Below are 13,494 nucleotides of genomic sequence, written 5' to 3'. Positions count from 1 at the left end.
GCCTTTTTTATTTTTTTATTCTCATTGTCCATTTTCTCATGTTGTTGATACTTTGCTCTTTTGTATTAAACGCAAGCTATCTAGTAAAATTCTGAAACATGGCATTACAATAATTTATTGCATGTGTCATGACAATGAACACTGTTATTTTTCTTATGAATTAGCTACATTTTTCAAGTATTATATTTCCTAGAATACTGTGAGTGAAGTACAGTGTATGTATAAGTCTTGGGTGACAATAAAAGTATTATAAAATGTATGTAAAAATGTAATAAAAGTATGAAATTTAAAATGAAATGACTAAATCAGAATCAGAAAACTGTATTAATCCCAAGGGAAATGATGTAAATAGCACATGATGAAAGCATAAACAGCCAAAGGCTAGAGGCTGTCGCTCAGCACCCTGGTTAGTCGACTCACGACGCGAAGGGAAGCAAATGAAAACAAGTGAACGGATGAGGGATTCGACGCGTCGCCTCTGTGGCGAGACGTTTCCATGACGAGCCACCGGCGAATTCCCCGCTGTCGCTATCTTTGTTACGCAACACGTAATGACATCACGAGGCCTGCCTTGGAAAGCGGAAGTGGAGTCACAAACAACACTCGGGAGCAGGAGATTCGAGCTTCATAAAACTCGCTCCAACACACCACTTGTACTTCGAGGACGTTTACCAGTGGCGCCGTTGTTCGCGTCTGATCGTCAGAATGTCGTTTTTGGCCAAGTTACTGGGCAGCTCCGGGAAGAGTGGCAAATCGCCGACACCCCAAGAGGCGATCCAGAAACTCCGAGAGACCGAGGAGATGATGATCAAGAAGCAGGAGTTCCTGGAGAAAAAGATCGACGAGGAGCTCGCCTTGGCCAAGAAACATGGCACGAAAAACAAGAGAGGTGAGTTCCAGCTCCCGAAGTTGTTGTTTTAACGGTTTGGGCGGACAGCTGCCGCTCCTGGGGTTAGTTAGCATGTGTGCTAACGAGGAGGAAGTTGGCTGTTGACAGCAACACAGACTCCGGCCATGTTCAAATCACTTTACACTCGTCTGACGCAAGTACTGACAATTTGCGTCGACCGTGACACAAGGGTATAACTAAATAAAGCTTGTCTGCTTCGTTGGGTGTGTCCTCTAGCGGTATTCCACGTACTTTGTTGAGACCAAAATGACAACAAGTCAGTGTGTGACCAGCGGATCTCGTGACGTTGTCTACCCTACTAACTCGTTGTTCAACGAATGACGTTTAAGCTTATTCAGAGGCGTCAAACTAGACCAGGTCTGTACAGCAGTACAGTTTTGGTCGCGGTCCTCGTTTTTTAAGGTCAAGTGTCAGCCTTTGCCCCGGCCTTTTTTTTTTTTTAGATATTTGTGTTGAACGATGAAGACGCTCTTGGCAGCTTTGACAGTCCAAAGTGTATGTCTTCCATTGAAAACGAACCCGCATTGACAAAACAAATACATGAAACGTATGAATTAATTACAATCGAATTAGTGAACAACTTAAAATAAACATCTGCTGTAAAATATAAGTAAGTTGGGAAGTTACATTGTGTTAAATTTTAGACTTATTGATTCTAATTGGCCTCAAACTAAATGTAGTTTGTGCTACAGATAGAAAGAAAAACAATATATTCATTTACAAAAATTCCCTGGTTTATTCTTCCAATTAAAAAAAAAAGACGTGGCACTGTGAGACAGTGTGAAATGGGGGAGAGACTTCTCCTGTAAAGGAGAAGATGACGTATTTTGCGGTAGGTGCAAAGTATCACATCCAGCTGGTCAGAAGTACCTAGCTTGGAATTTTCAAAAGTGTGTGCATAATGGCACTCCTTTAAAAGCTTAACCAGTGGCTTGGGACTGTGATGATGTTGTGAGCTACGGAGAGTTATATACCCACTGACCTGATTTTTAACATGCCTGCTCTAAACGTCTCTGGAAAGTGGTAGTCCACCAGGGGAGGAAATTAATTTAAAAAATAAAATTTACTTAAGACAAAATGCTCCCTCTGTAGAAACATTCAGAGGTTTGTTCATGGCGCTTTGCTTTTCTGGTGACGTCACAATTCAGTGTTTCATGTGTTTTTGGATAGTTATTTACAACAAGATGTGCATTGAACTCACATTCAAATGGCAAAGTATATTCACAATGAAGGTAGATGGGTAGAGTTGGACACATTACAGTCGCTCTTGAAACTGTTTTATTATGAAACTTATGAGTGGATTTGTCGAAGTGTTGAGATGAGAAATTCAATGTTTCACGTCTCTCGTAGAAACCCATGGTGTCTGACAGACTGCTCTGCCAGCTTTATTTAGGGGTTTAATTGAGCAGTCTTTCTGCTGTCCGCTATGTATCTCATGTCTCTTTACAGTTTTCTTTAACTATGGAGCCATCTGCACACATTTCCTAGATGCTATTGAAGAAATATTAGAGATAATGTGAATGAATGATAATTTAATTATATTCTATTTTTTCAAAAACTGTCAGTCCGTTGTCTAGTGTGATGAAAAATATTTTCTCAATTTTCTCTCATAATGTTTTTTTTCATTGGCATGTTTGAATATTTCATTAATACCGAATCAGTATTTGTTGCTGATTCCTAACTGATTCTGGGTTGTAGCATTAACGCTGCCTCTGAGAGTGTCTGCGATCAGTGAACCCTACTCAGGGACACGGGAGAGGACGCTGCCTCCAATACTTGAGACTGCAAAAACATTAAGAGCGCTGGTAGATGCAAGGAGTAGAAGAAAACCTGATACGTTTTTAGCTGTTGATGTTGTGACTAGTCTACATTTGAAATGTGTTGTTAAATTCTTCACCAGTGTGTGTTGCCTTTCCTCTCCAATCTGCAAGTTTAAAATTCACCTTTTTTCACTCATCGCAGTAAACAAACAAAATGAGAACAAATTAAATGCCTTTTTTGCCTGACTAGGTTTTATATAGTTAATCATTGTTCACAAGCTACAAGTCTCATTTTGAGACCATTCTACTCGTATATTAACCTCATAAATGGAGAATTTCACATCCCATCGTCTTGTTAGATGGGACAGTGATTTGCGTGATTGTACGTTTCTTATCTAACGTGGCAGATTGTGAAACTTGTTTAGATAATGCTGACCCATAGTTTTCCACCTTTGCTCTTTATTGAAGGGCTCTTGGAGATGTGATGATTTCATGTCCACTGACTGACCAAATTGAACCTGTAGTTAAAGTAGAAGAGAACTGTGCGAGGTCAAATCTGGAAGAAAACGGCATCCTGGAACAGCGGGACAAGACATATAACAGTTCCGAAGTTTTCGGGAAGATATGCAACCATCTTCACAGCAGAACACATTCACAGCACGTCAGTTTGATCTCCATATTTCTCTGTCAACAAGGAGTCATCGTCTGCTTGAAGTCAGCTCATATATGAAGTTGTGATGAACAGAGTGTGGTGTTAGATGTGTTTGAGAGCCAAAAGTGAAGGTACAAGAATGTGTTTGCGTGATTATTTTGCTAGACAATAATAGATACTTCAGGCAGTCTCCATTTATTTATCCACGCTACTCCCACAAGTTAAAGGAAATGACAGCGATTACTCATGGTCGAGCGCACAGTTGAAAAACAATCACACTGATCACAGAACCAGATTTTTATCAGTCAAATACAAAGCCAGACGTCTTAATAGTTGGGTAATCTTCAGCTTATGAAAAAGCATCGTCTCTTCGCCTCACAATTCTCATCATGATCAAAGCTGCGAGAGCACGTCAGTTATAACTGTTGCAATCCATCTTTATTAATTGAAGTAAATCTGTCCATCAATAAAATCTGATGTGTATCAGCCAGATAAAAGTGAAAACACATAACATCATGCACCTAGATACAGCAAGACCCGGATTGCTGGGCTGCTCAAGGACTCTTGTTCTCTATCAATCTCTGAATATATGCCTAACGTCAAAAAAAACGTAATCCTGCTATTGGTTTGGGTTGACTATTTAGAAAAACATGTTAAATGAAGAAGAATGTGATTGCAGCCACGGTGCCACTGACAGGTGTGTACATACTATATGGACAAGTTACCTAATGGTTGTGTCTGTGGTTGCAGGTCTGCAGCACCACAACAAGTAAAAACATCATAAGCTCATAAACATCATATATTTGACTCATTTATGATGCTGACACCAATATGGAATTTTGAGAGGCTGGGTGCTCCGTTCTGGCTGCACCTCTTTATCCAGCCTCGCCTTCCTCTGCTTTCCCCCGCGTCAGACATCAGCATTCCAGTAAAACTATTGATTGACTTATTTTTTTATTTAGACATGTAATAAACAGACACATTTCTCCATTGTGAGGTTAAGGAATTAAGGAAATGTTAGTCCATTAGTCAGTAAACAGTGACAGCCCACCTGCACCTACAAAAGCCAGCTACACACTCTCAGTGACTGCCTGGCTCTACCTTCATATTGTGAGACACTCCGATGCTCACCATGATGGAATCACGTTTCGAATGAAACAAACTCTGAATGTGTTTGACAAATCAGAGGTAAACACGATAGCTGACCATGATATGATGGAGCAGCAGTCTTAGCCTTCATAGCTGCGCCATCCCACAGCCATTCATTCAAACGTGACAACAATGTTAAGATGGGTGACTAAGGCAAAAAATGCAATTATTTTGATTTCTATCATAATCACGATTATTCATACAATTATTGAACACCTTAGCTTTTGCTGTCATTGAACTTTCAAACTTTATTGAATCACAATAAAACAATGTGTCAAATGTCAATAAATAACAGTAAATAATAACTATAAATAACAGTTATCTTTAACTTTCCTCATGTCGACTAATGTATTCATTATTTTTTCAATTAGTCGAATAATCGCCAACCTTTGTTTGGACCTATTTTGAATTTCTGCTTAACCTAAAGTTGCTTAAATCATCTCACTGTGATACTCTGACACCATACATTATTAAACAGGTATATTAAAATAATGACACATCATCCAGGAACATGTATCAATCCTATGAAGCATGAAGCATAAAACAGTTGACAGAGAGCTCCACACCCACAGCAACACGACGCATCGACGTGCAGATTTTGACGTCGATTAATTTTTGTTCATCAACGTCAACTAATCATTTCAGCCCTAGTTAAATGTTTCTCCCTAGAAACGCCAATCTGTATGGTCTTGAGTTTAGAGAACAGTGGAGACAGGAGACAATTTTTCAAGTTTAGCAGGCACTTGGCTGGGATGCAAAGATTTTTCTGTGGGTTTTTTAGTCATTTTTTCATGACAGAAGAAGACACTCCTTTGATTATAAAACTTCCATATTTGAGCGCTCTTCCTGCGTCTCTGCAGCGTGATGAATGACATGGAGTGCTTGATTTGATCACCTCTGTTTCATAACTGTTCTGGGGTTCTGATGGTGAATGCCATGCCACCGTTGTACAGGGGACCGGGTCGATAGCTAACTGACTAATTTTAGCGTCCCCCACACACCATGTAAACGGAGGCTCGAGCTCTCTTGCTGTCAGGCACAGCTTCGTACTGAGGGGCTCCCTCTGTGTAGCGTGCTTGCTGTGCCCTCCACAACTAGCTTTCCACCAGTCAGTTTTCACAGGGACAAAACGTGGTGCAGTGTTTGGGTGCATCGGGACAGAATGCGAAAAGCTGGGGAGACGGGTGTCCGGCTAAATAATCGTTTCATAACAACAATACCAAATACGTCACATAACACATTGTGAAGGAATAAACGTAAAATGAAAAGGAGAAACATGAACATGATCGCTACAAAGCTGTTTCATTGTTTTTGATTAAACCACTTTACAGAGCTTACAAAAAAAAATTACAACCGTGTCACCAACTCATTAAAACAACCTTTCTGATATTATCACAACATTACAGATGACATCACAAGTTTTTGCCTCGCTGGTTTGAAGTTCGGTAACATGTTACATTACGGTTACAAGTTACATTTTTGCTCAGTCACTTGCAGTGTTGGCAAACAGCTTCCTCTCTTTACTTAAGAAAAGCTTGAGGTTATTCAGTTTATTTGTCATTATGTAACTGGTGAACTCCTCCCATCAGTTCTCATTCCCAGAGTAAACATGATGAGCGGAAGAGTTTTAGGTGTTACCCTGCCTGTCTATAAGTGAGATAGCTTTCAGCACAAGCTGTGAACCCAATCTTTCAGTGACAAGTCTTGATGGAAATCTGCTTTGTCACCACAATCATAGCTGGTGAAACTAAGTCAGTCACCAGTGCTGCTCTATCCATGTATACACTCTATGGACTCCACATGCCTCTCTCTTGTTCCACAGACATTATCGTTCAACTCTCACTCTTAGTTGTAGATGAAACTTTGAGTGCACTGTTTGAGTGTCATATGTGCGTCCTCGCGTGCACACGCACAGCTGGAGCGATCAAGACTGGATGACAGATAAACTTGGAATGAAGATGACACTCCTGTAACTCCGCTGCACGCCTTCACCTGCCAGTCAGAATGAAGAGTTCCGTGTTTGAGCCATGAGCTAACAGAGCTAGTGGCTAACATGACGCTTCATTTCAAGGTTTAGCGCACTGTTTAATAATTGGCTTGAAACCGAATACAGTACCAAAAAGTGTGCTCTAAAAGACATATATTGCTTTTTTTTCTAGCACAATCAGCTCAAGCAGATGGCACAAGTACAGTACCTTCATCTCCAGCAGCCTGAAAACGTGTAATAATAATGTGTCGCTGATGCTTTTATAGTAACCTAATCTGAAGTAAAACACATTGTAAACATTGTCCCACCCAGACAAGCTGGTGCCGTTGTTATGTATAAAACACACATTGAAAAAGCAGGGAATTATATGTGAATTGCTGTAAACACTTGTACAGTTATTACAGTTATTTGCTAAAAATGTGGTGTGTGGGTACTTGTCATTTGATGCAGCCTTGTTTGATGACATGGTCCCCTAGTTTGGACTTTTAGATGCTATGGTCCTGTAGTCTCAGCCTACTGCGGAAAGAGAGATAACACCACGACCAGTCTACTCATGGAACCGCTGGCGACTAATTTAATAGTCGATTATAGGCGACTATGTCGACTACTTGTTAGTCATAGATAGAATCGTGGTGATTTGTGTAAAATGAGCCCGGTGGTCGAAATAAGTTTTCGGAAAGCCATTGAATGTTGTGTGTTAAGAGAAGAAAAAACTGGCAGTGCAAGCTAGACTAGCACGTGACCAAGAGACCAGAATTAGCTGCAGTGAATGGAGGGGTCGTTTATCCTCCTTCAGGACGGGTCTGTACTTTTTGTGGCAGAGATTTCTATCTGCACTTCTTCTAGCTGGTGGATTTACGTGAACCACATTAAGACAGAGTTTTGTTTGTGTTGCATTCCCCGTCATTTGATTCAGTTTAAGATGATGAATCAATGCTGGTGCTGAGTCATTGTTGTGTAAGCTGAGTTTAGTCCTATAGTTGGTGTCACTTGGCTGATGACTTATTATTACATCAGTGACCCTGTCAATAACAAATATTGATGCATTGTAAAGTCTTTCTTATATAACATATAATATAATATATTTGTTGCAAACTATCAGTATTGTTGGTGTCCTGCCTGATGAATGACCAGGAGTTTCAGGGGTCTTAGTTCAGTTCTAACAATGTCAATCATGGAAAGACATTTTTTTACAGCACTTCAACATCGACCCTCACTAGATGCAGAAGGTTCTTGTGTGACTTATTTTGTTACTCAAGACTGATCTAACAGTGACACCTGCAATTGACACCAGGAACTCTGACGACTCCAGCACACATCCAGATATTTTGGAAGGTCTTGTGAATGCTCTTGGCCTCTTCCTTCAGAGTTGTTGAGCGCTTTATAGTTTGAGCTCAAAGATGAGTGTGATGGCAAGCCCTTGTTGGACTCGTCCTCTCAGACCAGTCAGGATACGGATACTTGAGGTTCCAATTTAGACATTCTGATATGATCTCCTCTTCCAACCTTTAAAACATTTGGCAGCTGCTAAAAAGAGAAACTGGAATGCTGGCATTCCTCTGTCCGTTCTCAGACTGAGCAGTCAGCTGTTTCCGACCTTCCCGCAACCCAACAGAGGAACAACACGTGTAGCCAAAGCTGTCACTAACCCGGCAGTGTGAGTTAATGTGGAAGGGAACTGGTGGTTCACCTGTGTCTATTGATTGTTGATGATTGCAGCTACGCAAGGTCATGGTATAAAACCATTCACAAGGCCCCGTGTGGCTCTTTTTTTTAAATCATTTTCCTTGTTTACCTTGGTGTCAACTGTCCCACAAAGGGCCGCAGTGGGTGCAGGTTTTTGTGCCAACCAATCAAGAGGACACCTTTTCACCAATCGGGTGTCTTAGGAGTATAACCAGTCGACTGTCAGTCAGGTGCTGTTTAAGCCTCAGTTCAGTGAGCCATCTATTGCAGACCCAGAAATAAAATCTGCGAATCACTCAAACGCCACCAAAACAATAATAAAACTAATTGTGATTTTGACAATATGATTAGATTAAACCATGACTCGGAATAAATGAAAGTAATGGCCGATATGAGTAAAACAAATTATCAAGATAAAATTTGCCTTTCTGGCGAAAAAGATAAAGCTCATGATTTATGAATTTTCTTTCAATTACAGTGGTACCTCGGTTCTAGACCACAATCCGTTCCAGACGGCCGTTCGAGAAGCGATTTGTTCGAAATCTGAATGGATTTTTCACATTACAATGAATGGAAAAAGAAATAATGCGTTCCAAGCCTTAAAATAGGCTTTTGTAGGAGTGAATGTAGAGTGTCTGCTGCAGGTGCTGTTCCTCTATGTGTGTGGCCGCTGCATGTGGGAGGGGTTGCCGAGTGAGTGACGTCTCTCCAGAAGTGAAGAGGTGCCCGGTGCGTGTCCAGCTCTGAATGTGTGCTTCTGTGCAGTTTGGCTGTGACAAAGTCATAAACCAAGTCACGCTCTGTCCCAGACTCGCCTCATCCCTGTCCCAGCTCCAGCCCACAACAGGACATCAAACCCTGGAGTGAGCGCTCCAGCACCTCCCCTGTGACACTCTACCACGGTCCAGTGCGGAGACAGGAAAGGTTTTACACCTCAATATGAAGAAAAAACAGACAGTAAATGTAGCTAACAGGACACGTCTGCATACAGAGGCTGCGTTACACACAATAACAAAGCGCGTCATGGGTCAGCTGAGCGGTCCGCGCATGTTGTGGTTTTTCCTGCTTTTTTGTTCAAATTCCTGGACGTTCAAAAACCACTGTACATGTTTGACACAGTGCAGTCATCTAGAAAACCCAACTGTTTTATGTTACTCAGTTGTTGTGTGAGTTATGTTCTCTGCAGTTTGTCTGTAACATCATTTGTTGGCGTAGAACCCTGTTTAGTTCATAACCTCGCATACTGCTCTGACAGTTCTGTTTGAGCGTTAAATTGTGCTGTGTGTCGGCAGTTCACGACCACTTTGGTCACATCTTGACACATTTCCAGGATACTATTGAAGGAATATTATAAACGATGTAGATTATTTGTTATAAAGTTGTATTGTATCACCAAAATAATTACGCAAACAATCATTTACTTCATTTAGTGTGATAAAAATATTACACTTCTCTCTCCTAAAATGGCTGTTTTTGTGTTGATGGTCCCTAATCGACGGCAAGCTGTCCACCAGGAATTTTGTCATAGCAAAACCAAGGGGAATGTTTTATCCCGTGAGTATTTCCTGTCGTGGTCCTTGTTTAGTCTTTCGTATTGTTTTGTGAGGTTAGTATTTTCTAACATCTCGTGTAGAAAGTGATGTTGTCGTAAATCAGCGACTGATCAGATCATGATCAGAGATGATGCTGCCTTCTGACTTCATCTGATGTGACTGTCTGCTGCTGTCTGGCTCCAGGAGGGTGCTGTAACTGAATTAGTGTGTCATTACCAGGCTGCCAGATGCGATGTCACCAACACTATGGTTTAGCAAATCATCCTTTTAAACCATTTGAACACCACAGCACAGAGCAACAGAGTATATGATGTGTATGGGTAGAATAACACGGCAACATATACAGTGGTATAAACGGCCATTTAGTCTCACTGAAGATGATTTGGGATGCACCAAATTGAGGCTGAATATACTGAATAAACATTGTGTTTTATTTGACTATTTTATAGACCAGGGGTTCTTAACCTTTTTGATCTCGGGGCTCAGTGCCCATTCAAGTAGTAGACATTCACAACTCTTAATTTCATTTGTGTTCAACAACCAACTACTTACACAAACCAAAACCTTTTGAAATGGCATGAAAGCGTGTGATCATCTCAAAGATATTTGTCGAGGAAAAGTCCAACCAACAGCAGAACCAGGTACAAGTCATCAAATGTACTAAAGAAAAAAGAAAGTACACTTGATGCATACTGTTGAGCAAATTAGAAAAAATGTATGTCATGAATAAAATTCTGAACAAAACAAATATTATAAAACAATGTCTATATATCATGAAATAAAAATATATTTTCATAAATAAACTATAAAGAACGTAATATAGGTAATGTGTAAATGAAAATATAGCCTTTTTTTCCATTTTAAAAACTGCTTCAACAGGTGCTTTCATGAACAGTTTTTACTGTTTCATGTGACACTTTTTTTTATTATTTCTTCTTTCAAAGAACTTCCCCATAGTTAGTAACTATCACAAATTTCCTGCTGTCACCTTGTGTGGCAAGTTTTACTTCTGTTGCATCTGATTGTTTTACTTCCGTTTCATCCGATTGTGGAATTTAAATTTCTCTCCCATAGCTGTCACCCATGTTTGGATGCATCCTAAAAGGCATGAAAATCGACGTATGATTTCAAACTCGGCCGTTCTATGTTACCTGCTATGTTTGTTTTCGTCAATAGTCATCACAACCTGCAATTGTGTCCAGTTGAGTCTAAAGTGAGTGTAAACAGTGCGGGGACTTGAGACTCAGAGGAGATAAAAAACGCAGCCACCTTGTAACCTAACATGAAATGTTTTTCATGTTTACATTTGCAGCCGATGGCGTGTTGCCCCATTTGCACATATTTCCCACCTTTTTCTCCCCTTGTCTGTTTTCATGCCCATCTCTGAAGGTTTTTGCCTCAAAAGTAAATGCCACCTCTGAATGAATGAGGTGGCATTTACTTTTGAGGCAAAAACCTCAAAAGTTGTTGTTTAATGTTGAAGCAGAATTTGTTCATGACGCCTGATATCTTAACTCTGCGTGCCACCACTTGACATTGTCTCTCCTTCCCTCTGTCCAGCTGCCCTGCTGGCCTTGAAGCGGAAAAAGCGCTACATGAAGCAGCTGGATCAGATCGATGGGACGTTGTCCACGATAGAGTTGCAGAGGGAGATGCTGGAGAACGCCACGTCCAACACAGAGGTGCTGAAGAATATGAACTACGCGTCCAAGGCAATCAAGGCTGCACACAAAGACATGTAAGAGAGGAATCTTGAGTTCCTTCAAACACACACCTTTTCTCTCACTGGGCAATAGTTGTCTGTCGACATTCTACTCCACTGTCTGCCGCTGATCTGGTGAACTCTTAACTCACTGCACTTTGCTCACTCAGGGACGTCGACAAGGTGCATGACCTGCTAGATGAAATCGCGGAACAAAACGAAATTGCGCAGGAAATCACAGACGCCATCTCCATACCACGGGGCATGGCCGACGACTTCGACGAGGTAAGACTGATTTGGCTGCGGAGTCTGTGGCTGGGCGGGGCTTTTCGTCAAAACTGGGCGGGGTGAGTTATCGACTGGATGCTTGTGTCCAGGACGAACTCCTCTCTGAGTTAGAGGAGCTGGAGCAGGAGGAGATGGACAAGAAGCTTCTGGAAGTGGAAGGGACTGAGGACGTATCGCTCCCCAGCGTGCCTCCTTCATCACTACCAACTATACCAAGTGAGGTCGCATGGTGCTGAAGTTCATGGTCCAATCTGGCCTCACGTCGCTTCTTTCTTCTTTTCACAGCCAAGAAGAAGGAAGAGGAGGATCTGGATGGCATGGAGGAACTCGCCTCCTGGGCAACCAGCTAAGATAGCAGCGGCTAGCAGGTGTCCTTCTCCCGTCTGTCTCTGCTACATCGTGACTGACCGGGACTCTGAGCTGCTGAGCTTGTTAATGCTCTGACTCAAAGCCCGAATAATCCTACTCCGACGCGCAAGTCCGCACCACAAGCGCCTGCTTTAATGAATACAAAAAAATGTGTTGCATTCGTGCGCACTTTGCGCGTCGGACGTTTGGATTAGTTGAAAGATTCTAGCGGGGAAGGATGGCGCAATGACATCACATGACCAATTTCTGCTTCTTGCATTGTAACCTCTGATGTGCGACGATGGCGACCGATCCTCTGCCTTCTTTTCTAAGTCTCGACAGCGAGAAAAGGAAAGCCTGCTGGTTCAGAACGTATGATTTCCTCACTGAAGTGCCACAGCTGACGCCGAACGTGTCCCATGCGCCACTTCTCATCCATCTTGCACTTCTAAAAATCCAAAACCTGTCATCCATCCCTGGCTCCGACCGTTTCTATAGCAACACGATCCTAATTCAACCTGACAAGAGTTCATTTGAATTAAATTTGTAACTGCATCATACCAGGACTATTATTTGGAGTCTTTCAAAGTTGTCTGTGTAGAACCTCGTCCCTAAAAATAACTACTAGTTCGGGTCGGTTCTCTGCGCTTAGGCGTTTCAAACTAATGCAATCTCTGCTTCTGTGTTTTACGCCCTGCTGAAGTTGTTTTGCAAAAGCCTGTGCTGGATTTAGAGTCATCTTCCCTCCCAGCCAAAAAAGCTCCTCCATCTTGGATTCAAAAGTAGCACCTCCAAAGTTAATGCGTTTAAGAGTTTCATCAAGACTTAGTTGAGCTTCTTATATCAGTTTGTGAAACTAGTTTGAATTTGATCATGTAGTGAATGAGTTTAGGTTGTGGTCACATGACTTCATCGTTGGTTCCCCTCCGACCACTTCTGGCCTCAGCAGTGAGGGAATCGTACCTTCTGGAGTTTGTGTGCGCGTGTGCATGGTTTTTACTTTTATCCGGACTTGGTGACGTTCTTTGTAGAAGAAATCTCTGGAATCACATCTCATATCAACAGTTGAACATGTGGGGACGGTGCCCACCACTTGGCTTCACTAACTCAAGACACATTTATGCATGAAGGCATCGCCACCCAACCAGAAGCATGCAGGAAGTCATTTTCTGAGGAGCTTCCTGCCTCAGCGTGTCCACCGCCGTCCTGGTGTACAGTATAAATAAAGTCTATTTTCTTTCTCTTCCCGTTGACTTGAGTATCTCCTGCGTTTTCTCTGTGGTTGAAAACGCTACTTCTGTATAGAATCCATGTTCTTATTGATGGGTCATTTAGGTTCTGAATAAAGTTGGGATTTAATCCTGTGTCTTTACTAAGAACCAATCACCTCACATCACGAGACGCTGACGGTCTCACTTTCTCTTTCGCACACATCAGTTGAAATGGTGATGGTGCCTTG

At 41.8% G+C, this 13,494-nt stretch overlaps 1 protein-coding gene across 1 annotated transcript; it reads left to right on the top strand.

Annotated features, from left to right (window-relative positions):
• Positions 1-498: 498 nt before the first annotated feature.
• On the top strand, positions 499-13,394 carry LOC128761084 (charged multivesicular body protein 4b-like). The gene is made up of 5 exons (XM_053868985.1): positions 499-889; positions 11,258-11,435; positions 11,570-11,684; positions 11,777-11,903; positions 11,973-13,394. Exons 1-5 carry the CDS (start codon positions 706-708, stop codon positions 12,035-12,037), a joined length of 669 nt encoding a protein of 222 aa, XP_053724960.1. The 5' UTR covers positions 499-705; the 3' UTR covers positions 12,038-13,394.
• Positions 13,395-13,494: the final 100 nt, after the last annotated feature.

This window comes from Synchiropus splendidus, chromosome 6, assembly GCF_027744825.2.
Source record: "Synchiropus splendidus isolate RoL2022-P1 chromosome 6, RoL_Sspl_1.0, whole genome shotgun sequence".
In the NCBI taxonomy this organism is placed as follows: domain Eukaryota; kingdom Metazoa; phylum Chordata; class Actinopteri; order Syngnathiformes; family Callionymidae; genus Synchiropus; species Synchiropus splendidus.
The sequence above is the reverse complement of the archived record's forward strand: the minus strand, read 5'-3'. Positions and strand labels throughout refer to the sequence as shown.

Excerpts from the sequence above, each read along its gene's own strand:
- LOC128761084 (XM_053868985.1), top strand. The coding sequence starts at position 706 with ATGTCGTTTTTGGCCAAGTTACTGGGCAGCTCCGGGAAGAGTGGCAAA. Across the intron at positions 890-11,257 it reads TGGCACGAAAAACAAGAGAG|CTGCCCTGCTGGCCTTGAAG; the intron begins GTGAGTTCCAGC and ends CCCTCTGTCCAG. Across the intron at positions 11,436-11,569 it reads AAGGCTGCACACAAAGACAT|GGACGTCGACAAGGTGCATG; the intron begins GTAAGAGAGGAA and ends TTGCTCACTCAG.